The sequence below is a fragment of the Drosophila miranda genome, chromosome XR (genome assembly GCF_003369915.1).
Source record: "Drosophila miranda strain MSH22 chromosome XR, D.miranda_PacBio2.1, whole genome shotgun sequence".
In the NCBI taxonomy this organism is placed as follows: Eukaryota; Metazoa; Arthropoda; class Insecta; order Diptera; family Drosophilidae; genus Drosophila; species Drosophila miranda.
In genome coordinates, this window is record NC_046674.1 from 26452940 (window position 1) to 26471161 (window position 18222).

At 46.7% G+C, this 18222-nt stretch overlaps 1 protein-coding gene across 1 annotated transcript; it reads left to right on the forward strand.

Annotated features, from left to right (window-relative positions):
- The first annotated feature begins 134 nt into the window (after nt 1-134).
- Nucleotides 135-10857, forward strand: LOC117186539 (protein TIS11-like). Its single transcript, XM_033387466.1, has 3 exons — nt 135-328; nt 8960-9291; nt 9395-10857. Exons 2-3 carry the CDS (start codon nt 9050-9052, stop codon nt 9675-9677), a joined length of 525 nt encoding a protein of 174 aa, XP_033243357.1. The 5' UTR covers nt 135-328; nt 8960-9049; the 3' UTR covers nt 9678-10857.
- Nucleotides 10858-18222: the final 7365 nt, after the last annotated feature.

The window sequence follows — 18222 nt, forward strand, 5'->3', positions numbered from 1 at the left end:
GTTGTAGACAATTGGATGCGTGTAGATGTATAACAGCACCCACATTAGGAACATGCAGAACATTAGGATCGGGTCTGCACTGGAAAACACCAGTCTAAAATATTCGATTTGATGTCGGAATCAAAGGGTCCTGCTCCACGTACAAATTCACATACTATATTGTATCTATATTTATCTATCACAGTGACCTGTGACATTCAGTGATCACAACTCTAAAATATGTAGATATTCCACATTCAAATTCGATTCCGATAACAAAAATAAAGTCAAGTCCAACAGAAAATAGTTCAGGATAAAGGATAAGCAAAACGGAACAACAAAGGAACAAGTAGGTACCCCCCACCCTCCCATTGGTGGCCAATGGTGGCCCCCCACAGCCCTTTGTCCAGCAGCGGTATGGGAGTGTATTCGTGTGTTCCTGTGTCCGTGTGTCGTTGGTTAATGTGTGGAAAATTATAAGCATTGGTGACTCTTGCAATATCCCCACGCTGCAAGTGGTGCGCTGTCGCTGCCTCTGCCTCAGTCGCTGCTTACCGAAATAGCGCTGTTGCTGCAGTCGCTGCCGCTTGACCAATGTTTTTATACCCGATACTCAAAATGAGTATTGGGGTATATTAGATTTGTGGTAAAAGTGGATGTGTGTAACGTCCAGAAGGAATCGTTTCCGACCCCATAAAGTATATATATTCTTGATCAGCATCAATAGCCGAGTCGATTAAGCCCTGTCTGTCTGTCCGTCCGTCCGTCCGTCCGTCTGTCCGTCCCCTTCAGCGCCTAGTGCTCAAAGACTATAAGAGCTAGAGCAACGATGTTTTGGATCCAGACTTCTGTGATATGTCACTGCTACAAAAATATTTCAAAACTTCGCCCCGCCCACTTCCGCCCCCACAAAAGACGAAAATCTGTGGCATCCACAATTTTAAAGATATGAGAAAACCAAAAACGTAGAGTTGTAGAGAATGACCATATCTTTAAGACTGCGTATTGAATTGGAATGAATTGGATCGTATTATTATTATAGCCAGCATCAAGAAAACAATTTCATTTTTTCTCGCCCTGTCTTTCTCTAACACACACGTAGCATAGGCGGCTTTGCTTAGAGTAAAACATTAGCGCCTAGATCTCAGAGACTACAAAAGCTAGAGCAACCAAATTTGGTATCCACACTCCTTATATATCGGACCGAGACGAGTTTGTTTCAAAATTTCGCCACACCCCCTTCCGCCCCCGCAAAGGACGAAAATCTGGGGATATTCAAAAATCTCAAAGACTATTAAGGCTAGAGTAACCAAATTTGGTATCCGCACTCCTGTTAGATCTCACTATAAAACGTGTATCTCAAAATTTCGCCCCACCCCCTTCCGCCCACACAAAGGACGAAAATCTGTTTCATCCACAATATTGCACATTCGAGAAAACTAAAAACGCAGAATCATAGATAATGACCATATTGACTGATTTTCTGTCTCTCTCGCACGCACTCTTTGTCGTGTCGTTTAATATTAGCGGCGTCTGCCGGAGGAGAGCCATACTGACTTAGTATCGGGTATAACCGTTGAGTTGCGGTGTCCGCAGCAACTCACAACGTTCCCCCTCGTTTTTTTTTTTTTTTTTTTTTTTTTTTATATACTATACAATTTATATTTAACTTAATTTAACGGACAAGAGTATGTTGGGACTAGGGGCCCCGCGGACTGCGGTACTGCCGCAAAGCATTGCTTCGCAGTGGCGTGGACACCTACTCCGTCTGCTCCTTCCGCCTTCTCTCCAAGGACCTAAGCGTTCGCATCACGCTAGAGGCGAACTCCGCGGCCGCTTCCCACACCTTCGGGTCTGCCAGCATCAGCGGCACCAGAGTCTCGGTGCTGACCCTAGACCCTGCTGCTGTCTCCAATGTCTGACGCTCGAGGTCAAACCTGTGGCAGTCGAAGAGGACGTGGCGAGCGTCCTCCTCTATGCCTGTGCCACACTCGGGGCACCAGTCCTCTGTCTCGTGGCCGAAGCGCTTGAGGTAGCCGCGGAAGCAGCCATGTCCGCAGCCATGGCGCACAGTCTGTACGTTGCCTCCACTCCTCGCATGTAGCTCCTCACCTTCGCGGCTTCTGCCCACACCGGTGCGGCGTAGAGCATCTGCGACGTCACGACGCTCGTCAGCAGTTTCCTCGTTGCCTGCTTTGGCCCTCTGGTGTTTAGCAGCATCCTGGATAGCGCTCCCGCGGTCCCACCGGCCTTCGTGTGGACGTATTCCAGATGCTCTTTGAAGGACAGGCGCGTGTCGATGAGGACTCCAAGGTACTTGATGGACCTTTGCGATTCGATCGCGGTCCCACCAACCTGCACTGGAATCTGGAATCTGGCGGTCTCGACCACTTTACGGCTGGATATCAGGACCGCCTCCGTTTTTTGGGCCGTCAGCTCCAGCCCCGCGGCGGCTAGCCACGCCTCGACGGCTTGTATGGCGACTGTTCGGAGCAGAACCCAGCCGATTAGCTGCTTGCCAAATAGCACCTAATTCTTGGCCCTCAGCCGCTTATTTTGTTTGTTACTTATGTCTATGTCACTCATTTGTTTGTTAAAGCTTTGCGCTTGCTTGCCCTGCTTAACGCTCTCTGCCAGCTCGCTCTTCGCTATCTCCGCTTTGCGTCTGCCTACCGACGTCGGCCGAGCGAAGCTGCGCTTAGCGATCGGAGCGGCAATGTAAAGGGCAGGCAAGCCACACTTGCAATTTGGATGTCACGCATTAAAGAACATATCGTAATTTTATTTCTGCGCCGAGTTTTATTTAATTCGAAATAATTAGTCGGCCGATTGGGGATAAAAAACATTATCTCCACATAAAATTTGGTGACCCCGACGTGATCTCTGAGTTGCAGTGTCAATTAAAAATCATTCGCGATCGACAATCGTTAGCCCTAGCAAATTTTCGGCGGTTAAGCACAATTCGGTGCTAAAACACACTTACATACACCTACATACACGCATTGCTGGCTATTAATTTCTCTGTCGCGACAATTCGGTCAGTGCAGTGCGGTAGGCAGTGCAGCGAACTCACTAATACACACAAGCGGAGTACAAAGCGGAATCGGACAGCTCGCACAGCCGCACAGCTAAAGGCATTAGCTGTAATCCCTTTGCTTTCGGTTCCCACGTTTATACGTATACAGGGTGTCTTTTTCGGTCGTGCTGAGTGACTCTTTTAAAACCTCAACATGGCAGCACCTGAGCCTACCAATGTCGCGAACGCAGCAATGCCGAGTGATGTAGATTTCTACAAGCACAAGGCCGAGTCCATCGCGCGCCAACTAAGGGCCATGGATCGCTTTCTCACCAAGGAAGAGCTTGCCGAGTTAGATGAGGCAGAACTTCAAGCTCGCTTAGAGCAAATCGAGCGAATGAATGCGGATTTCGATGCCGCTCAAACGAGCCTTGAAAGGCTGGATTTCCTGCAGTTAGCCCATGATGCCCGGCTGGACTTTTCGAATGTTTATGTCAAGGTTAGGTCCAGGCTGTCGCGGGAGTTGATGGCTGCTCGCACGGTAAATGTTGCCAATTCAACGGCTCGGCATACTCTCGAGGGGAATTCGTCGTTGTTCGCCTATAATAGTATAGGCCGTTCTCGAATGCCCGAGTTGCAGCTTCCGCGATTCGGGGGGAACTACATGGATTGGCCAGAATTCCACTCGATGTTCTCGACAATGGTGCACAAAGACCATCGTATACCAATCATCGAAAAATTCCAATATCTTCGTGGATGTCTAGATGGTGCTGCGCTGGATACGATTCATTCCTTGGAACTTTCTGAGGAGAATTACGACAAGGCGTTGACTTTGCTAATGTTGCGATTCGATAATAAACTGTTACATTTTCAGGCACACGTCAAGGCTATTTTCGGGCTGCAAGGGGTGGAGAAGGGCTCAGCTATCGGCTTGCGCGCGCACAGCGACAAAATCAATTCGCACTTGCGTGCGCTTCAGACCTTGGCGACCCCGCAGGAAATTTCGGATGGGTTGCTGATTTTCATCATAGGCACGAAACTGGACCACAAAACAAAGGAGAAATGGGAAGAGAACTTGCCGACGTCAGGATTGCCTCGGTGGTCAAGCATGGCCTCATTTTTGGAAGCGAGATGTCGGATGCTGGAGAATTTGGGATCAGCCATGGCAACAAGTCCTAGTCAACAGGTGGGAGAAGACAATCCTGTCACCCTTATCACCTCCAGTAACGACCATCCTAACCCCATATGTAACCATTGTAATCACGTCGGGGTCACCAAATTTTATGTGGAGATAATGTTTTTTATCCCCAATCGGCCGACTAATTATTTCGAATTAAATAAAACTCGGCGCAGAAATAAAATTACGATATGTTCTTTAATGCGTGACATCCAAATTGCAAGTGTGGCTTGCCTGCCCTTTACATTGCCGCTCCGATCGCTAAGCGCAGCTTCGCTCGGCCGACGTCGGTAGGCAGACGCAAAGCGGAAATAGCGAAGAGCGAGCTGGCAGAGAGCGTTTAGCAGGGCAAGCAAGCGCAAAGCTTTAACAAACAAATGAGTGACATAGACATAAGTAACAAACAAAATAAGCGGCTGAGGGCCAAGAATTAGGTGCTATTTGGCAAGCAGCTAATCGGCTGGGTTCTGCTCCGAACATTCACCCCCCGTTGGAAGGCAAAGGCTTTCAACAGATCCATCCTGAAGGGGCAGAACCGCTATTTTTCCAACGGCCCTCTTGAAGATGCTTGCTTGGGCGCAGCTGGCGGCTACGCTGGGATGATCGTCGAACGCAGCAATCGGCGCTTCTTTACGAAGGCGGCTTGTCGTGACTACGTCTTGATCATCGGGAACCTCTGTAATTGCATAGAATGGCAGGAAATTTGGCAATGTAGAAACTGTTGAAAGTTGAATTTCATTTGGCGTGGATATGTAGGTTTTTAATATATGGAAAAGTTCGCGCTGCAGTTCCTGATTCTCCGATCGCAGTTTTTCCACTTGCACCTGGCACTCGAGCAGCTGCTTCCTGCATTGCTGCTCTAAGTTTTGGTACTCCAGCGTTGTGGGTCGAAAATCGTCAATAGAGATGCACGAGGAATTTTCAAAAGCGGTTAAAGCTGCACGCTTATTCTCCGAGCTATCAATGCTTCCTGATACTATCCAACCAAGTTTTGTCTCCTGCAATGTTGGCAATTGGGCTGATAGTCGAATCTGTCCGACGCACATTAAATCGAAGAACAAACCAGAACCTATCAACAGATCGATACGTTGGGGCTTGGAGAAATTAGGATCAGCTAGTTTTAGATTATTCGGCATTGGCCAATCCTTTGCGTCTACGCCGAAGTTAGGCTGCATTTCCGTAATTGAGTTGGTGACAATTGCAGCGAAGGAAGCTCGATAGCTTGCGTCTTGGGATTGTACAACTATATGTACAGACTTGCTCGAAGGTAGAATGGAATCTCCGATTCCAGAGATGTGAACATAAGACGAGCAATGATCCAACTGCAACTGATCAGCAAGTCTAGATGTTACAAAGTTTGCCTGTGATGCAGAATCCAAAATGGCACGACATGGGATAAGTGCTCCATAACGATCTGTTACATGGACGAGGGCAGTAGGTAGCAACACGTTCTGGCTAGGCTGAGATTTCTGGATCGAGGGGGGAGGGCTAGAACACCCGCTTGCTAGAAGCACAGTCGCGGCCTCTTGCTGGATCGATTCCTCGGCCGGTGAAGAGGAAGATGAAGCACCAGTTCCCGATGGAATGTGGAGTAGCGTGTGATGTTTGGCCTGGCAATGCCTGCAAAGTCCTGACCTGCACCTCTGCAATTCATGGCCTTTGTTGAGGCAGTTCAAACACAAGCGGCTCTTCTTTGCTTCTTTGTATCGTTCAAACGCAGAGAGATTCAGGAATGCCTGACATCTAGATATGTAATGCTCGGAGGAATTGCAATGGTTACATATGGGGTTAGGATGGTCGTTACTGGAGGTGATAAGGGTGACAGGATTGTCTTCTCCCACCTGTTGACTAGGACTTGTTGCCATGGCTGATCCCAAATTCTCCAGCATCCGACATCTCGCTTCCAAAAATGAGGCCATGCTTGACCACCGAGGCAATCCTGACGTCGGCAAGTTCTCTTCCCATTTCTCCTTTGTTTTGTGGTCCAGTTTCGTGCCTATGATGAAGATCAGCAACCCATCCGAAATCACGTCGGGGTCACCAAATTTTATGTGGAGATAATGTTTTTTATCCCCAATCGGCCGACTAATTATTTCGAATTAAATAAAACTCGGCGCAGAAATAAAATTACGATATGTTCTTTAATGCGTGACATCCAAATTGCAAGTGTGGCTTGCCTGCCCTTTACATTGCCGCTCCGATCGCTAAGCGCAGCTTCGCTCGGCCGACGTCGGTAGGCAGACGCAAAGCGGAGATAGCGAAGAGCGAGCTGGCAGAGAGCGTTTAGCAGGGCAAGCAAGCGCAAAGCTTTAACAAACAAATGAGTGACATAGACATAAGTAACAAACAAAATAAGCGGCTGAGGGCCAAGAATTAGGTGCTATTTGGCAAGCAGCTAATCGGCTGGGTTCTGCTCCGAACAGCGACGTTGGCAAGCTCCTCCACTGCGGCAAGTTCCTTCGCTACCGCCACTATTGCGACGTCGTCAGCGAAACCCACCAGGTTAGTGTTGGCTGGCAACGGGAGCCGTAGGACCCCGTCGTACATGGCGTTCCAGAGCAGAGGTCCCAAAACGGAGCCCTGCGGGACTCCGGCTGAGACTTCGTATGCCCTAGAGCCCTGACATGTGTCCATTGTCAGCACCCTATTGCTGAAATAGCTGCGCGCTATATTCAGTAGGTAGCCCGGGATGTTGAAGGACCTCAGTGCCTCCAGCGTCCGGGTCCAGTCGGCCGAGTTGAAGGCGTTCCTTATGTCCAGTGTCACCACCAGACAATAGGACTTGGTTCCGCCTCTCCACCTAGTCCCAGCAATGGCTCCCTCCGCCGTTTGTACGACCCTCAAGATGGCGTCCAGCGTCGACCTCCCTTTCCTGAACCCGTATTGGTTCTGGGAGAGACCGCCTGCTGCTTCGATGGCTGCGCTCAGCCTCGCACCGATCACCCTTTCGAAGACTTTTCCCATGGAGTCCAGAAGGCAGATGGGCCTGTAGGAAGAGGCCACCCCTGGCGGCTTGCCCGGCTTGGTTAATAGTAGCAGCCGTTGCCTTTTCCACCTGTCGGGGAACGTCCCCTCCTGGAGGCATTTGTTGAAAAGGCCCGCAACTTCCCTCGGGAGTAGAAGAAGTGCCAGCTTCAACGCGCTGTTGGGGATCGCATCCGGACCCGGAGCCTTCCTAGGTATCAGGTTTCTGCCTGCCTGCAACACCTCGGCTTCCGTAACCTCGCAAATGTCGCTCGGGCTATGCTCGAACCGCAGGGAGCTAGGGATCTGCCGTCCTCGAGGAAACAGTGCCCTGACTATACCCTCCAGTGCCTCTGGATCTGTTGGAGCTTTACTGCCCGCGTTCAGCCTCTTCACCACCATCCTGTACGCGCCTCCCCAGGGGTCCTCTTCGGCGGCATCACACAGCTTAAGGAAGCATTCCCTCTTGCTGTTCCTTATGGCGGTCTTCAGATCCTTCCTCGCCGCTTTGTAGGTCTCGCTGCATCGGGCCAAGCGCGGTGTGCCTCTGGCTCGCTGGAGCAGCCTTCTGGCCCGGTGGCAGGTTCTACGGAGAACCGCAATCGCTTCGCTCCACCAGAAAACTGGATCCTTGTGCTTCCGGAACGTCCCTCTCGGTAGCATGCTCTGGTCTTAGGCGCCTTCAAGTGCGTCCGCCAATTTGGTCGCCATATCGTTGGCTCCGTCTGCATCGTTTGCAGAGTAGCTCTCAAGGGCGCTTGCGAAGGCTTGGGCCCTCAGCGTGTCCTGGCGGTACGCCTTCCCATGCCGGAACGGGGTACCTCTCGATCGGGCAAGGGTGCCCAGGGTGCATAGTATGGCCTCGTGGTCGCTGGCAGTATATACGTCGCTGATCCTCCATCGGGCGTGCCGGGCCAGCGTGCTGCTGGCATAGGTGAGATCGATGATCGACCCTACACCTGCCCTGCTGAAAGTTTGTTGGGACCCTTCGTTCAGAAGGACGACGTCCAGAGAGGCAAAAGCCTCCAACACCGTGCGGCCTCTGGCGTTTGTACGGGAGGACCCCCATTCCAGGGCCCAGGCGTTGAAGTCGCCTCCGACTACGACGTTGTTCCGTCCTCGCAGATCGCAGCTCAGCTCATCCATAATGCGGCTGAAAGTCTCCAGTGAGAGGCTGGGTGCCAGGTAGCAGCTGTAGAGCCATATGCCGCCTACATACCCTCGGACGAACCCGTCTGCCGACTTGGTGTCGCACAATTGTGGCGCGTCGACGCCACAGAGCCACAGGGCCGCTTTGCCAGTAAGGTCCGTGGCCCAATCGCTGCTGCTGCAACTCCAGCTCTCTCCAACACTCTGGCAGCCCTCGGTCGATCGGGGCTGTCTGGCAACACCGTCCGTGTGGCAACTCTACGCGATCACCTGTCTGGCGGCGCGATCAGCTGCTGTGTGTGAAGCTCCGGACGAGAAGAAGAAGAAAGAAGAAAAGTTGAGTGAAAATTCCTTTTTTCCCTCCACCAACAATGTGGAAAGTGGAAGTGGAAGGCGCCAAAAACAAGGGTTCACCCCCCCTTCCCATCTGTGTCTCTGTGTGTGTGTGTGTGGGGGTTTTTTTTTGCTTATAGGTCAAGTTAAAAGTAAAAGTATCCAACACCATTTGAGCCGTGTCTTTGCTACTCGTCGCCCTCTTTCGCCCTTGTTCGTTCGCCCTCTCTCTCTTTATCATCCGATCCCTTTTGAGTCTTTTGAGTTTTTGCGAAACATTCGCGTTACGTATCCCCAAGCAGCAATGGAAATTGATTTCAACGTATCTCTCCCATTCGCAGGTGGCCAGCGATCATCACCAGCCGCAGCAGCAACAGCAGCACCAGCACCATCAGCAGCAGACAGCGGATCAACTCATCCTGGATATCAGCATGGAGCAGTCACAGTCGCAGCAGCACCGCCTCCATGGCGCCCTCACACGCACCATCTCACAGCCGGCTCAACAGCGCCACCCTCTGCACCAGCAGCAGATCCAACAACAGCAGCAACAGCAGCAGCAGGGTGTTGCCTCCTTGGTGACCATCATTGAGAATCTGGGGAACATGAATCTGCACCGTAAGCTCGGGCGCACACAGTTGGAGCCGCTGCTCCAACAGCCCATGAACATATCTCGGTGAGTGCCCCAAACCCCCCCCCCCAGATCTGTGAGATCTTTCATTATGCGCCAGACGTGCCTTACATGTGACTTACTCTTTCCCTCCGTTTGTGTGTTGCAGCTACAAGACGGAGCTGTGCCGCCCGTTCGAGGAGGCCGGCGAGTGCAAGTACGGAAAGAAGTGCCAGTTCGCGCACGGCTTCCACGAGCTGCGCAACCTGCAGCGCAATCCCAAGTACAAGACAGAGTACTGCCGCACCTTCCACAGCGTCGGCTTCTGCCCCTACGGGCTGCGCTGCCACTTTGTGCACAACGCGGACGAGGCCCGCGCTCAGCAGCAGGCCGCAGCCCAGGCGGAAGCGGATTGGGAGGACAGGCCAAGCAGATGCTGCAGAACAGCATGAGCACGCCGATGCAGCAGGAGGAGATGCCGCGCTTGCCCGTCTTCAACCGCCTGAGCTCTGCCGTGGAGGACTACCAGCAGAAGCTTCAGTCCAGCCTACTGCCCTAAGCAGCTCCAGCATCAGCATCAACACGAACATCAACACAGTCAAGCCACACCTCACCTTCGCCTTCGCCTTCGCCTTCGCCCTCGCCCTCGCCCATTCACCCAGCATCCTCCAATCATTCAGTCATTCAGTCATTCAGTCATGCAATCAGCCACAGCAACAGCAACATTGACAAAATCTCAACAACGACTACTCCGAACCATTGTAGACTTGATCCCCTGGCTGCTCCCTGCTTCCCCGGGATAACTTCGTATTCACTTATCCACCGGGGTCCGCAATTCCCTTATCCTTATACAAATCCTTATCCAAATCCAAACCCAAACACAAACCAGCAAACAACAACGATGATCTTGACCAACAAACAGCACTCTTCTTCCACAACGGAAACGGAACAGCACCGTAACGCAACTGAATGAGGAACAGAGTGTTGCTCGAACACACAAAAACAATTGAAACGAAATCTGATCTTGAAAACAAAACAAATAATACTTGTATACACGCACGCGACTGTATACAGATCTTCGGTCTTGCATTTATAGGACCTATTCGCGGACCCGCACACCCATTAGAACCCAGGCACTTTTGCTCTTGTTTAATATCTATGCAAAAATTTTACTAGTTATTACATGCGATCGGTCGTATTGAGAATCGATTATCAATCGATCCGATCAATGTATCAAAATCCAATCCAAAACATATACATATATATACAAAATATATGTACATGAATACATATATATATGTATACATATATATTTTATATATAACGTTGGACCGTAACGTTGTCTTCCAATCCAATCCAAAACGGATCGCCGAGAGCCGAGTAGGTTCTTTAATTTATTATCCTGCTAAATTATGTAGTAGCAACGTTGTGTACATATTGCGATATGAATTGATATTTTTTGATAAACTTTTATATAAATTATACATACTTATGATTACGAGACTACGATAATGATAATGATAACGATAACGATAACGATAACAGTAACAGTAGCGCCAATGCCAATCCACTGGCGAACGCTATTAACGATGATATACCTCTTGCAGTCCTCTGCAATGCAACAAAACAAAAACGAAACAAAAAGAAAAGAAAAAGACCCAATCACAATTCAAACAAAAGACAAAGAAGAACAAAACAGATTTTTGTCAATTGTTCATCAAAAGACTATCGATATCGAACGAGCACTACTCGATATTCGACTCGATTCGATTTGATTCGATTCGATTCGGTTCGGTTCTTGCTCATGATATCTTATTGATCAATTTTTGTGAGACGAACGGAAATGCTGATTTATTAGACACACATAATTTATTTTCACATAAATATACATACCAGATATTTTATATGCGATTAATGTTAATAATTTATGAAACCAACCCGCTCACACATACAGATATACACACAGACACACACACACCACACTGACACTCGCACACACATACACACACAAACGTATATATTTTGACCATTGATAATTTAATCGGAGTTCTTTCCATACATTCGTCGAAGACGGACGTGTCGCGCATTGAAGTTTCTAAATAATCGCAAAGAGCATTCTGTGTGCTTATCTCGCACGAGAATCTATTTTTAGACACTGCGTAGCGGTGTCGGTAACACGAGAACAACAAAGAACAGTAAGCGAAGTAAGCTGTCGTACAGCGGGCAAGCTTTTGCCCTCGCCCTGCGCGCAGCCGCAAACGAAGGGCAACAAAAGCTCAACTTTTCTTAGTAGCAAGAATTCTTGATGCTAGGCAATCACAAATTTGTAACAAGCAAATTTCGTGAAGTGCCAAAAAATGGACGTAGACTCACCTGATCATTCCCAGCTTAGTGATAAGCTTTCAGCGACTGATAAGATGAGGAAAATAGCTGGTGCACCTGCAGAATTCCGTGCCAGCTTGGCTAAAGACCTATATAAGGCAATTGGAACGCCTAACTACAATAGTAGCTTGATCGCAACGACTACAAGCACTATTACCACGAGCACACTATCTTTTTCAACAGGGAAATGTCCAGCGAATTACTCAATGGCAAATACCGTAACTGGCAGCATATGTTCAGTACCGAGCACCTCGAGAGCTGAGGCGTCTACTTCAAGCTTAGCCAAAAAAGTATCCCAAGGAAAAGATTGTAGCTTTCAGATGCCGATGGTCTCTATTAGTAAAAAGCAAAAAAGAGCTGATAAAGTCTCAAAAACAATTAAAAAAACTACACACCCAGCTATTCCAAAAAATCACCCATTCAAGGGCCGCCAAAATTTTACACCTGTTACTACCCCTTCAGTAGCACTTCTAAATAATCGCTATGCAGCGCTATCTGAAGAAGCTGAATCTGTCATGGAACTGGACGAAGAAGAGCAACATGGGCTAGTAGCAAACGAAGCTAGCAATGAGCAGCAGCCAAGCATAGTGCCTAAGCCTCCAGCTATTTGCGTGCCGCAAGTGAATAAAATGGACAAACTCGAAGACGCCCTCAATTCTGTAATTCCAGCTGATGAGTATGACATTCGCACATCCAGATTTGGAGTTTCGCGTATATATGCAAAAAATTCCCAAGCTTTTCGAACAGTTATTGATATGCTGACGAAGCAAAACTGTGAATTCTGGCACCATCAGTTGAGAGAGGATACGCCGTACAGATTGATTATTCGAGATATCCATCCAAATGTACCAAAACACTTAATTGAGCACACTTTCACCGACAAGGGTTTCACAGTCATGAACATCTACTGCCCCAGGAAGCCAAACTGGCGTAATATTGAAATAAATGAAGAGGATGATCATGAAATAAATAACTTAAAAACAAGACAGAGTATGTTCTACGTGAACCTAAAGAAAACACCAAATATTGCAGAGGCACTTAAGATTACTCAAATTGGAAGGCACAGAGTAACAGTAATTAAGGCAAAGCACAGTAAAGAATTGGTGCAGTGCTTTAGATGCCAAGATTTTGGACATACGCGAAACTACTGCCTTAAAAAGCCAGTCTGTGGAAAATGCTCTGGCGACCACTATACTGGATCAAAATCGTGCGAACTAAGTCTTAGTAACAAATCCATTTGTGCAAACTGCGGCGAAGATCACCTATCTAGCTATAAAAGTTGTTCAGTCCGAATTGAACTCAGCAAGAAGCTTAAGCCGACAGCCAGACTACCAGAAGATGGAATGCCTGCCAGTAGCAAAAATAAAAATCACCCAGTCGGATCGCAAGTCATCTCAAATGCCAATGTGAGGAGTGGGTTCTCCTATGCAGACATAACAAGACCGCGTGCAGAGAAAAATATTAACGTGAACACATTACATGACAGCTCCCGGTTGTTTAATGGTGCTGAAGATCAACATTTTAGTAGCAAATTCAAAATATTAGAAAAAGCTATAAACGACCTTAATAGTAGAATGGATCAAATGTTCAAACTAATACAGGATACGATGGAGGCAAACAAAGCCTTCCGCGACCTGGTACAGAAGCTTATTTCAAAATGAACAAGCTTCAATTAAAAATCGGATTATGGAATGCACGAGGGCTAGTCAAGAACATTGAAGAACTTAGACTTTTCCTTAATGCTAATAAAATCGATGTAATGTTGATAACAGAGACACATATGCGCCCTGGTCGGAGAGCATTCGTACCAGGATACGATCAATATTACGCTGATCATCCCAGCGGAACATCGAAAAGTGGCTTTGCTCTGTTCATACGATCGTCCATTGCCCATACTCAGAACGAACCTATGTCCAGGATAAACATACAAGTTGCCAGCGTGAGTGTGCCGACTAATGTTGGATGCATCAAGATCTCCTCAATATACCTGCCACCCAACCAACCTTGGAGTACAACTGATTTTGAGCAACTTTTTCTTAGCCTGGGGAACAGATTCATCGCAGGCGGTGACTTTAACGCAAAGCACCCATGGTGGGGTAACGTCAGATCATGCTGTCGAGGGAAGCGATTGCAAGAGGCCATCGTCAGTAGCACATGCGAAATCCTTGCCACTGGCGAGGCAACTTTCTTCTCATACAACACTCGCCTTACACCTTCTGCTCTCGACTTTTTCATTGTCAACGGGATTGCGCAAAACAAGCTGTCAGTCGAAACTAAATATGAACTCTCCTCGGATCACCTGCCAATTGTAGCATCAGTGCATCATTCTCCTCAAATCAAAACTATGAAGCAACAAATTCTCCCTCGAGGCTCTTGCGTTGAAGTATTTCAAGCCGAACTAGATAGTAGAATCAACCTCAACACGGAAATAAAAAGTCCCGATGATATAGAAGATGCAATCTCGATATTTATGAGAAACGTAATATTGGCTGCATCTTCTGCTGCGCCTGTAAACCAATGTTCACCAAGCCAACGACGACAAGATACTCTTCCCCCAAGTGCCGTAGCTCTCCTGCGCCTGAAAAGAAGAGTAAGAAGAGAGTATGCGAGAACGGGTGATACTCGAGTTCATCAAATCTACTTGAGACTATCAAACCGTTTGCAAAAGGTTCTTGCAAAAGTCAAGCAGACGAGCATTGATAACATTTTAGAAAAAGCTGGCCCCGATGCATCTTTCAACTATACTCTCTGGAAGCTTACAAGCCGATTTAAAAGAGTAGTCATGCCTAAATCGCCAATTAAAAATCCAGCAGGCGGTTGGTGCTACTCCAGTCAGCAAAAGGCTGATATCTTCGCAGACAGTTTAGAGCAAAGATTTAAGCCATTTAATCTTACGTCTGCTGTTACACGAAGGGCCGTCGAGCTACAATTGGAAATGCCATTTCAAATGTCCTTGCCAGCAAGCCCAGTCACATTTCAAGAGGTGGTGCAGCAAATTAAGAAGCTGAAGGCCAAAAAATCCCCTGGTGAGGACCTGCTGGACAACAGGACTTTAAAACTTCTGCCTAAAAAAGCGCTGCTATTTATAGTGCTGCTCCTCAACAGCATTCTTAGGATAGGACACTTTCCTACCTGCTGGAAGATGGCGCTAATCTCCATGGTACCTAAGCCAGAAAAACAACACACAGAAGTCGATGGCTACAGACCAATTAGCCTGCTCTCAGCGCTAGGGAAGATGGCGGAAAGAATGATACTGAACCGCATCATGCAGCTTGAACCTGTAAAGAAAAGAATTCCAAAGTGGCAGTTTGGATTTAGACAAGGTCACGGCACGCCAGAACAACTTCATCGAGTGGTCAACTTCGCGCTTGATGCAATGGAGCAAAAAATGTATTCGGTAGCTGTGTTTATGGACATTCAACAAGCGTTTGACAGGGTGTGGCATGATGGCCTCCTCTTTAAGCTGAGAAACATATTGCCGCCGCAGCTATTCCAGCTGGTGAGTAGCTTTCTAATGGACAGAAGTTTTAGAGTTGTTGTAAATGGAGCAAAATCATCGAAGCGCCCAATCTGTGCAGGCGTCCCACAAGGCAGCGTTCTTGGACCAACGTTATATACCCTATATACAGCCGATATGCCTTCCTCAAGGGTAATAACTGGGTTGGACGAGGACGATGTGTTGATAGCAACCTACGCGGATGACACTGCAGTGCTGACCAGAAGTCCAAGCATAAATCTAGCTACGGAAGCTCTGCAACAATATGTGAGCAGCTTTGAGGTCTGGGCTCAGAAATGGAACATAGGCATCAACAGCAGCAAATGTGCTAATGTTACTTTTGCTACGAGAACACTTTCTTGCGGAGGCATTAATATGCTGGGCTCCACACTTACGCACAAGAGCTCGTACAAATACCTGGGTGTTGTACTCGACAGGTCACTAAATTTCAAAACCCATACTACCATGGTTCGACAGTCTGTGATGGCGAAAGCGGGAAAGATGGCGTGGCTACTTGCACCAAGAAATAAGCTATCGCTGTACAGCAAAGTCACGATATACAAGTCCATCCTCAGCCCCATATGGAAATACGCACTTCAAGTTTACGGCAACGCGTCAAAAACCAACTTAAATAAAATTAGAGTTGCTCAGTCAAAAATTCTACGACGAATATGCAATGCTCCATGGTACATACGAAACAGCGACATCGAGAGGGACCTAAAGGTTCCCAAAGTGGGCGATGTTATACAATTACATGCAGCAAGGTACTTGCAACGACTTGGTGGTCACCCTAATGCGCTAGCCAGACGTCTAATTAACCCGCCAAGGAAAAGAAGACTCAAAAGGAGTCATCCACTGGATCTCCCTACTAGATCCCTCCTATAACATCTCATTAACTTTTTGTAAATATTCTAAATAATGTATGTACCTACTCCATATATGTAACATTAAGTTTAAGTATGTATCTCCTGTGATCAATTGTTTTTCCCCTTAAATGTAAAACTAGATTAAGTTGCCACGAAAGGTAGCAGTAAACTTGTTTACAATAAAATACAAATTTTCCACATGAAAAAAAAAAAAGATAATTTAATGTTTTTTTTATATGGTATATTAAGAAAAAATCATTTTGTTTATTATATATTTTTATTTAAATTAATTTATTTTATATATTTTTCTTGATTTCTTATTTTGGGTGCAGTTATATAATTATAATTGTTAGTGTTACGCGAGAAGAGAAGAGCAGCCCCTATATTATTTATACGAGACCGCAAGCCCCAGCCAGCCCAAAAACCACAAAACCTTACGCTCCTGCGAGGGAAAGCCCCCCCCCCCCCCCAGAAAACAACAAACTATTCTAAATATACGTATAGTACATATAGGCATGCATTCGGGGGGATCTTTGGTTGATCTTTGGTGTTTGTGGGAGGCGGTCGATCGGTCGGTCGGTCTGTCGGTCAACACACAACACACACAAAACTGAGTACAGTGTTAGCGATGTATAATTAAGCGAGACGGAGCAACAAATACAAAATAGCGAGCGACAACTTAATGGAAATATTTAAATTATTTATGTACACACAGACACGACACCCTCTACATACATTTATGTACATATGTATGTACAATTCCACCTCAATGGATAGATAATTTTGGAATCCTTATTTTTACTTTTTGTCATTGTCCCATTCAAAACCAATCACAACAATCCAATATTTAACTATTTATATTAATTCGATTGATTTCACAGTGGCAGTGGTATTATATTTATGTACAATTTGAAACAATAGCAACGGAATAATTCAAAAAAAAATTCAAAACAGAGAGAGGAATAGAGAGAGATGGAGAGATAGAGAAAGAGAGAGCGCGCTCGTTGATCAATCAAATGTGGGGGGTATATAATTCTCAAAGTGCCTTATCATTAATATATTATATATGAATATGAAACAAATACAGAAAACACACAAATTATGTATAGTCTTGAGAAAGACTGAAAAAACAAAACAACAAAAAAAGGCATTAATTATTTATTTGTATTTAATTACTATCTACCCAATCAATCCCTACTTGTTACGGCAGAGTGCAAAGGTCTACCACATAATGATACTATGTAAACAAACCAATATAAATTACTGTTTTTTTTATACCCGATACTCAAAATGAGTATTGGGGTATATTAGATTTGTGGTAAAAGTGGATGTGTGTAACGTCCAGAAGGAATCGTTTCCGACCCCATAAAGTATATATATTCTTGATCAGCATCAATAGCCGAGTCGATTGAGCCCTGTCTGTCTGTCCGTCTGTCCGTCCGTCCGTCCGTCCGTCCGTCCGTCCGTCCGTCCGTCCGTCCGTCCGTCCGTCCCCTTCAGCGCCTAGTGCTCAAAGACTATAAGAGCTAGAGCAACGATGTTTTGGATCCAGACTTCTGTGATATGTCACTGCTACAAAAATATCTCAAAACTTCGCCCCGCCCACTTCCGCCCCTACAAAGGACGAAAATCTGTGGCATCCACATTTTTGAAGATACGATAAAACCAAAAACGCAGAATCGGTGAGGATGACCATATCTTCTACAGTGCAAAATCTGAACCAGATCGTATAATGATTATAGCCAGAATCAAGAAAACAATTTCATTCTTTCTCGCTCTGTCTCTCTCTAACACACAGGTTTCATGGTCGGTTTTGTCAATTGCAAAATATGAGTTCAAGGATCTCAAAACCTATAAGAGCCAGAGCAACCAAATTTGGTATCCACACTCCTGTGATATCGGACCTTGACCGTTTCGTGTCCAAATTTCGCCACACCCCCTTCCGCCCCCGCAAAGGACGAAAATCTGGGGCATCCACAAATCTCAGAGACTATTAAGGCTAGAGTAACCAAATTTGGTATCCGCACTTCTGTTAGATCTCACTATTAAACGTATATCTCAGAATTTCGCCCAACCCCCTTCCGCCCCCACAAAAGACGAAAATCTGTTGCATCCACAATATTGCACATTCGAGAAAACTAAAAACGCAGAATCATAGATAATGACCATATCTATCAGATTGCTGAATCTGGATCAGATCGGATCATTGTTGTAGCCAAAAGCAAGAAATCAATTTTCACTGGCTACGCAGCG

Bases quoted from the DNA above. Each gene is read 5' to 3' on its own strand.
- LOC117186539 (XM_033387466.1), top strand. From the start codon at position 9,050: ATGGAGCAGTCACAGTCGCAGCAGCACCGCCTCCATGGCGCCCTCACA. The intron at 9,292-9,394 runs GTGAGTGCCCCA...TGTGTGTTGCAG, and splicing joins CAGCCCATGAACATATCTCG to CTACAAGACGGAGCTGTGCC.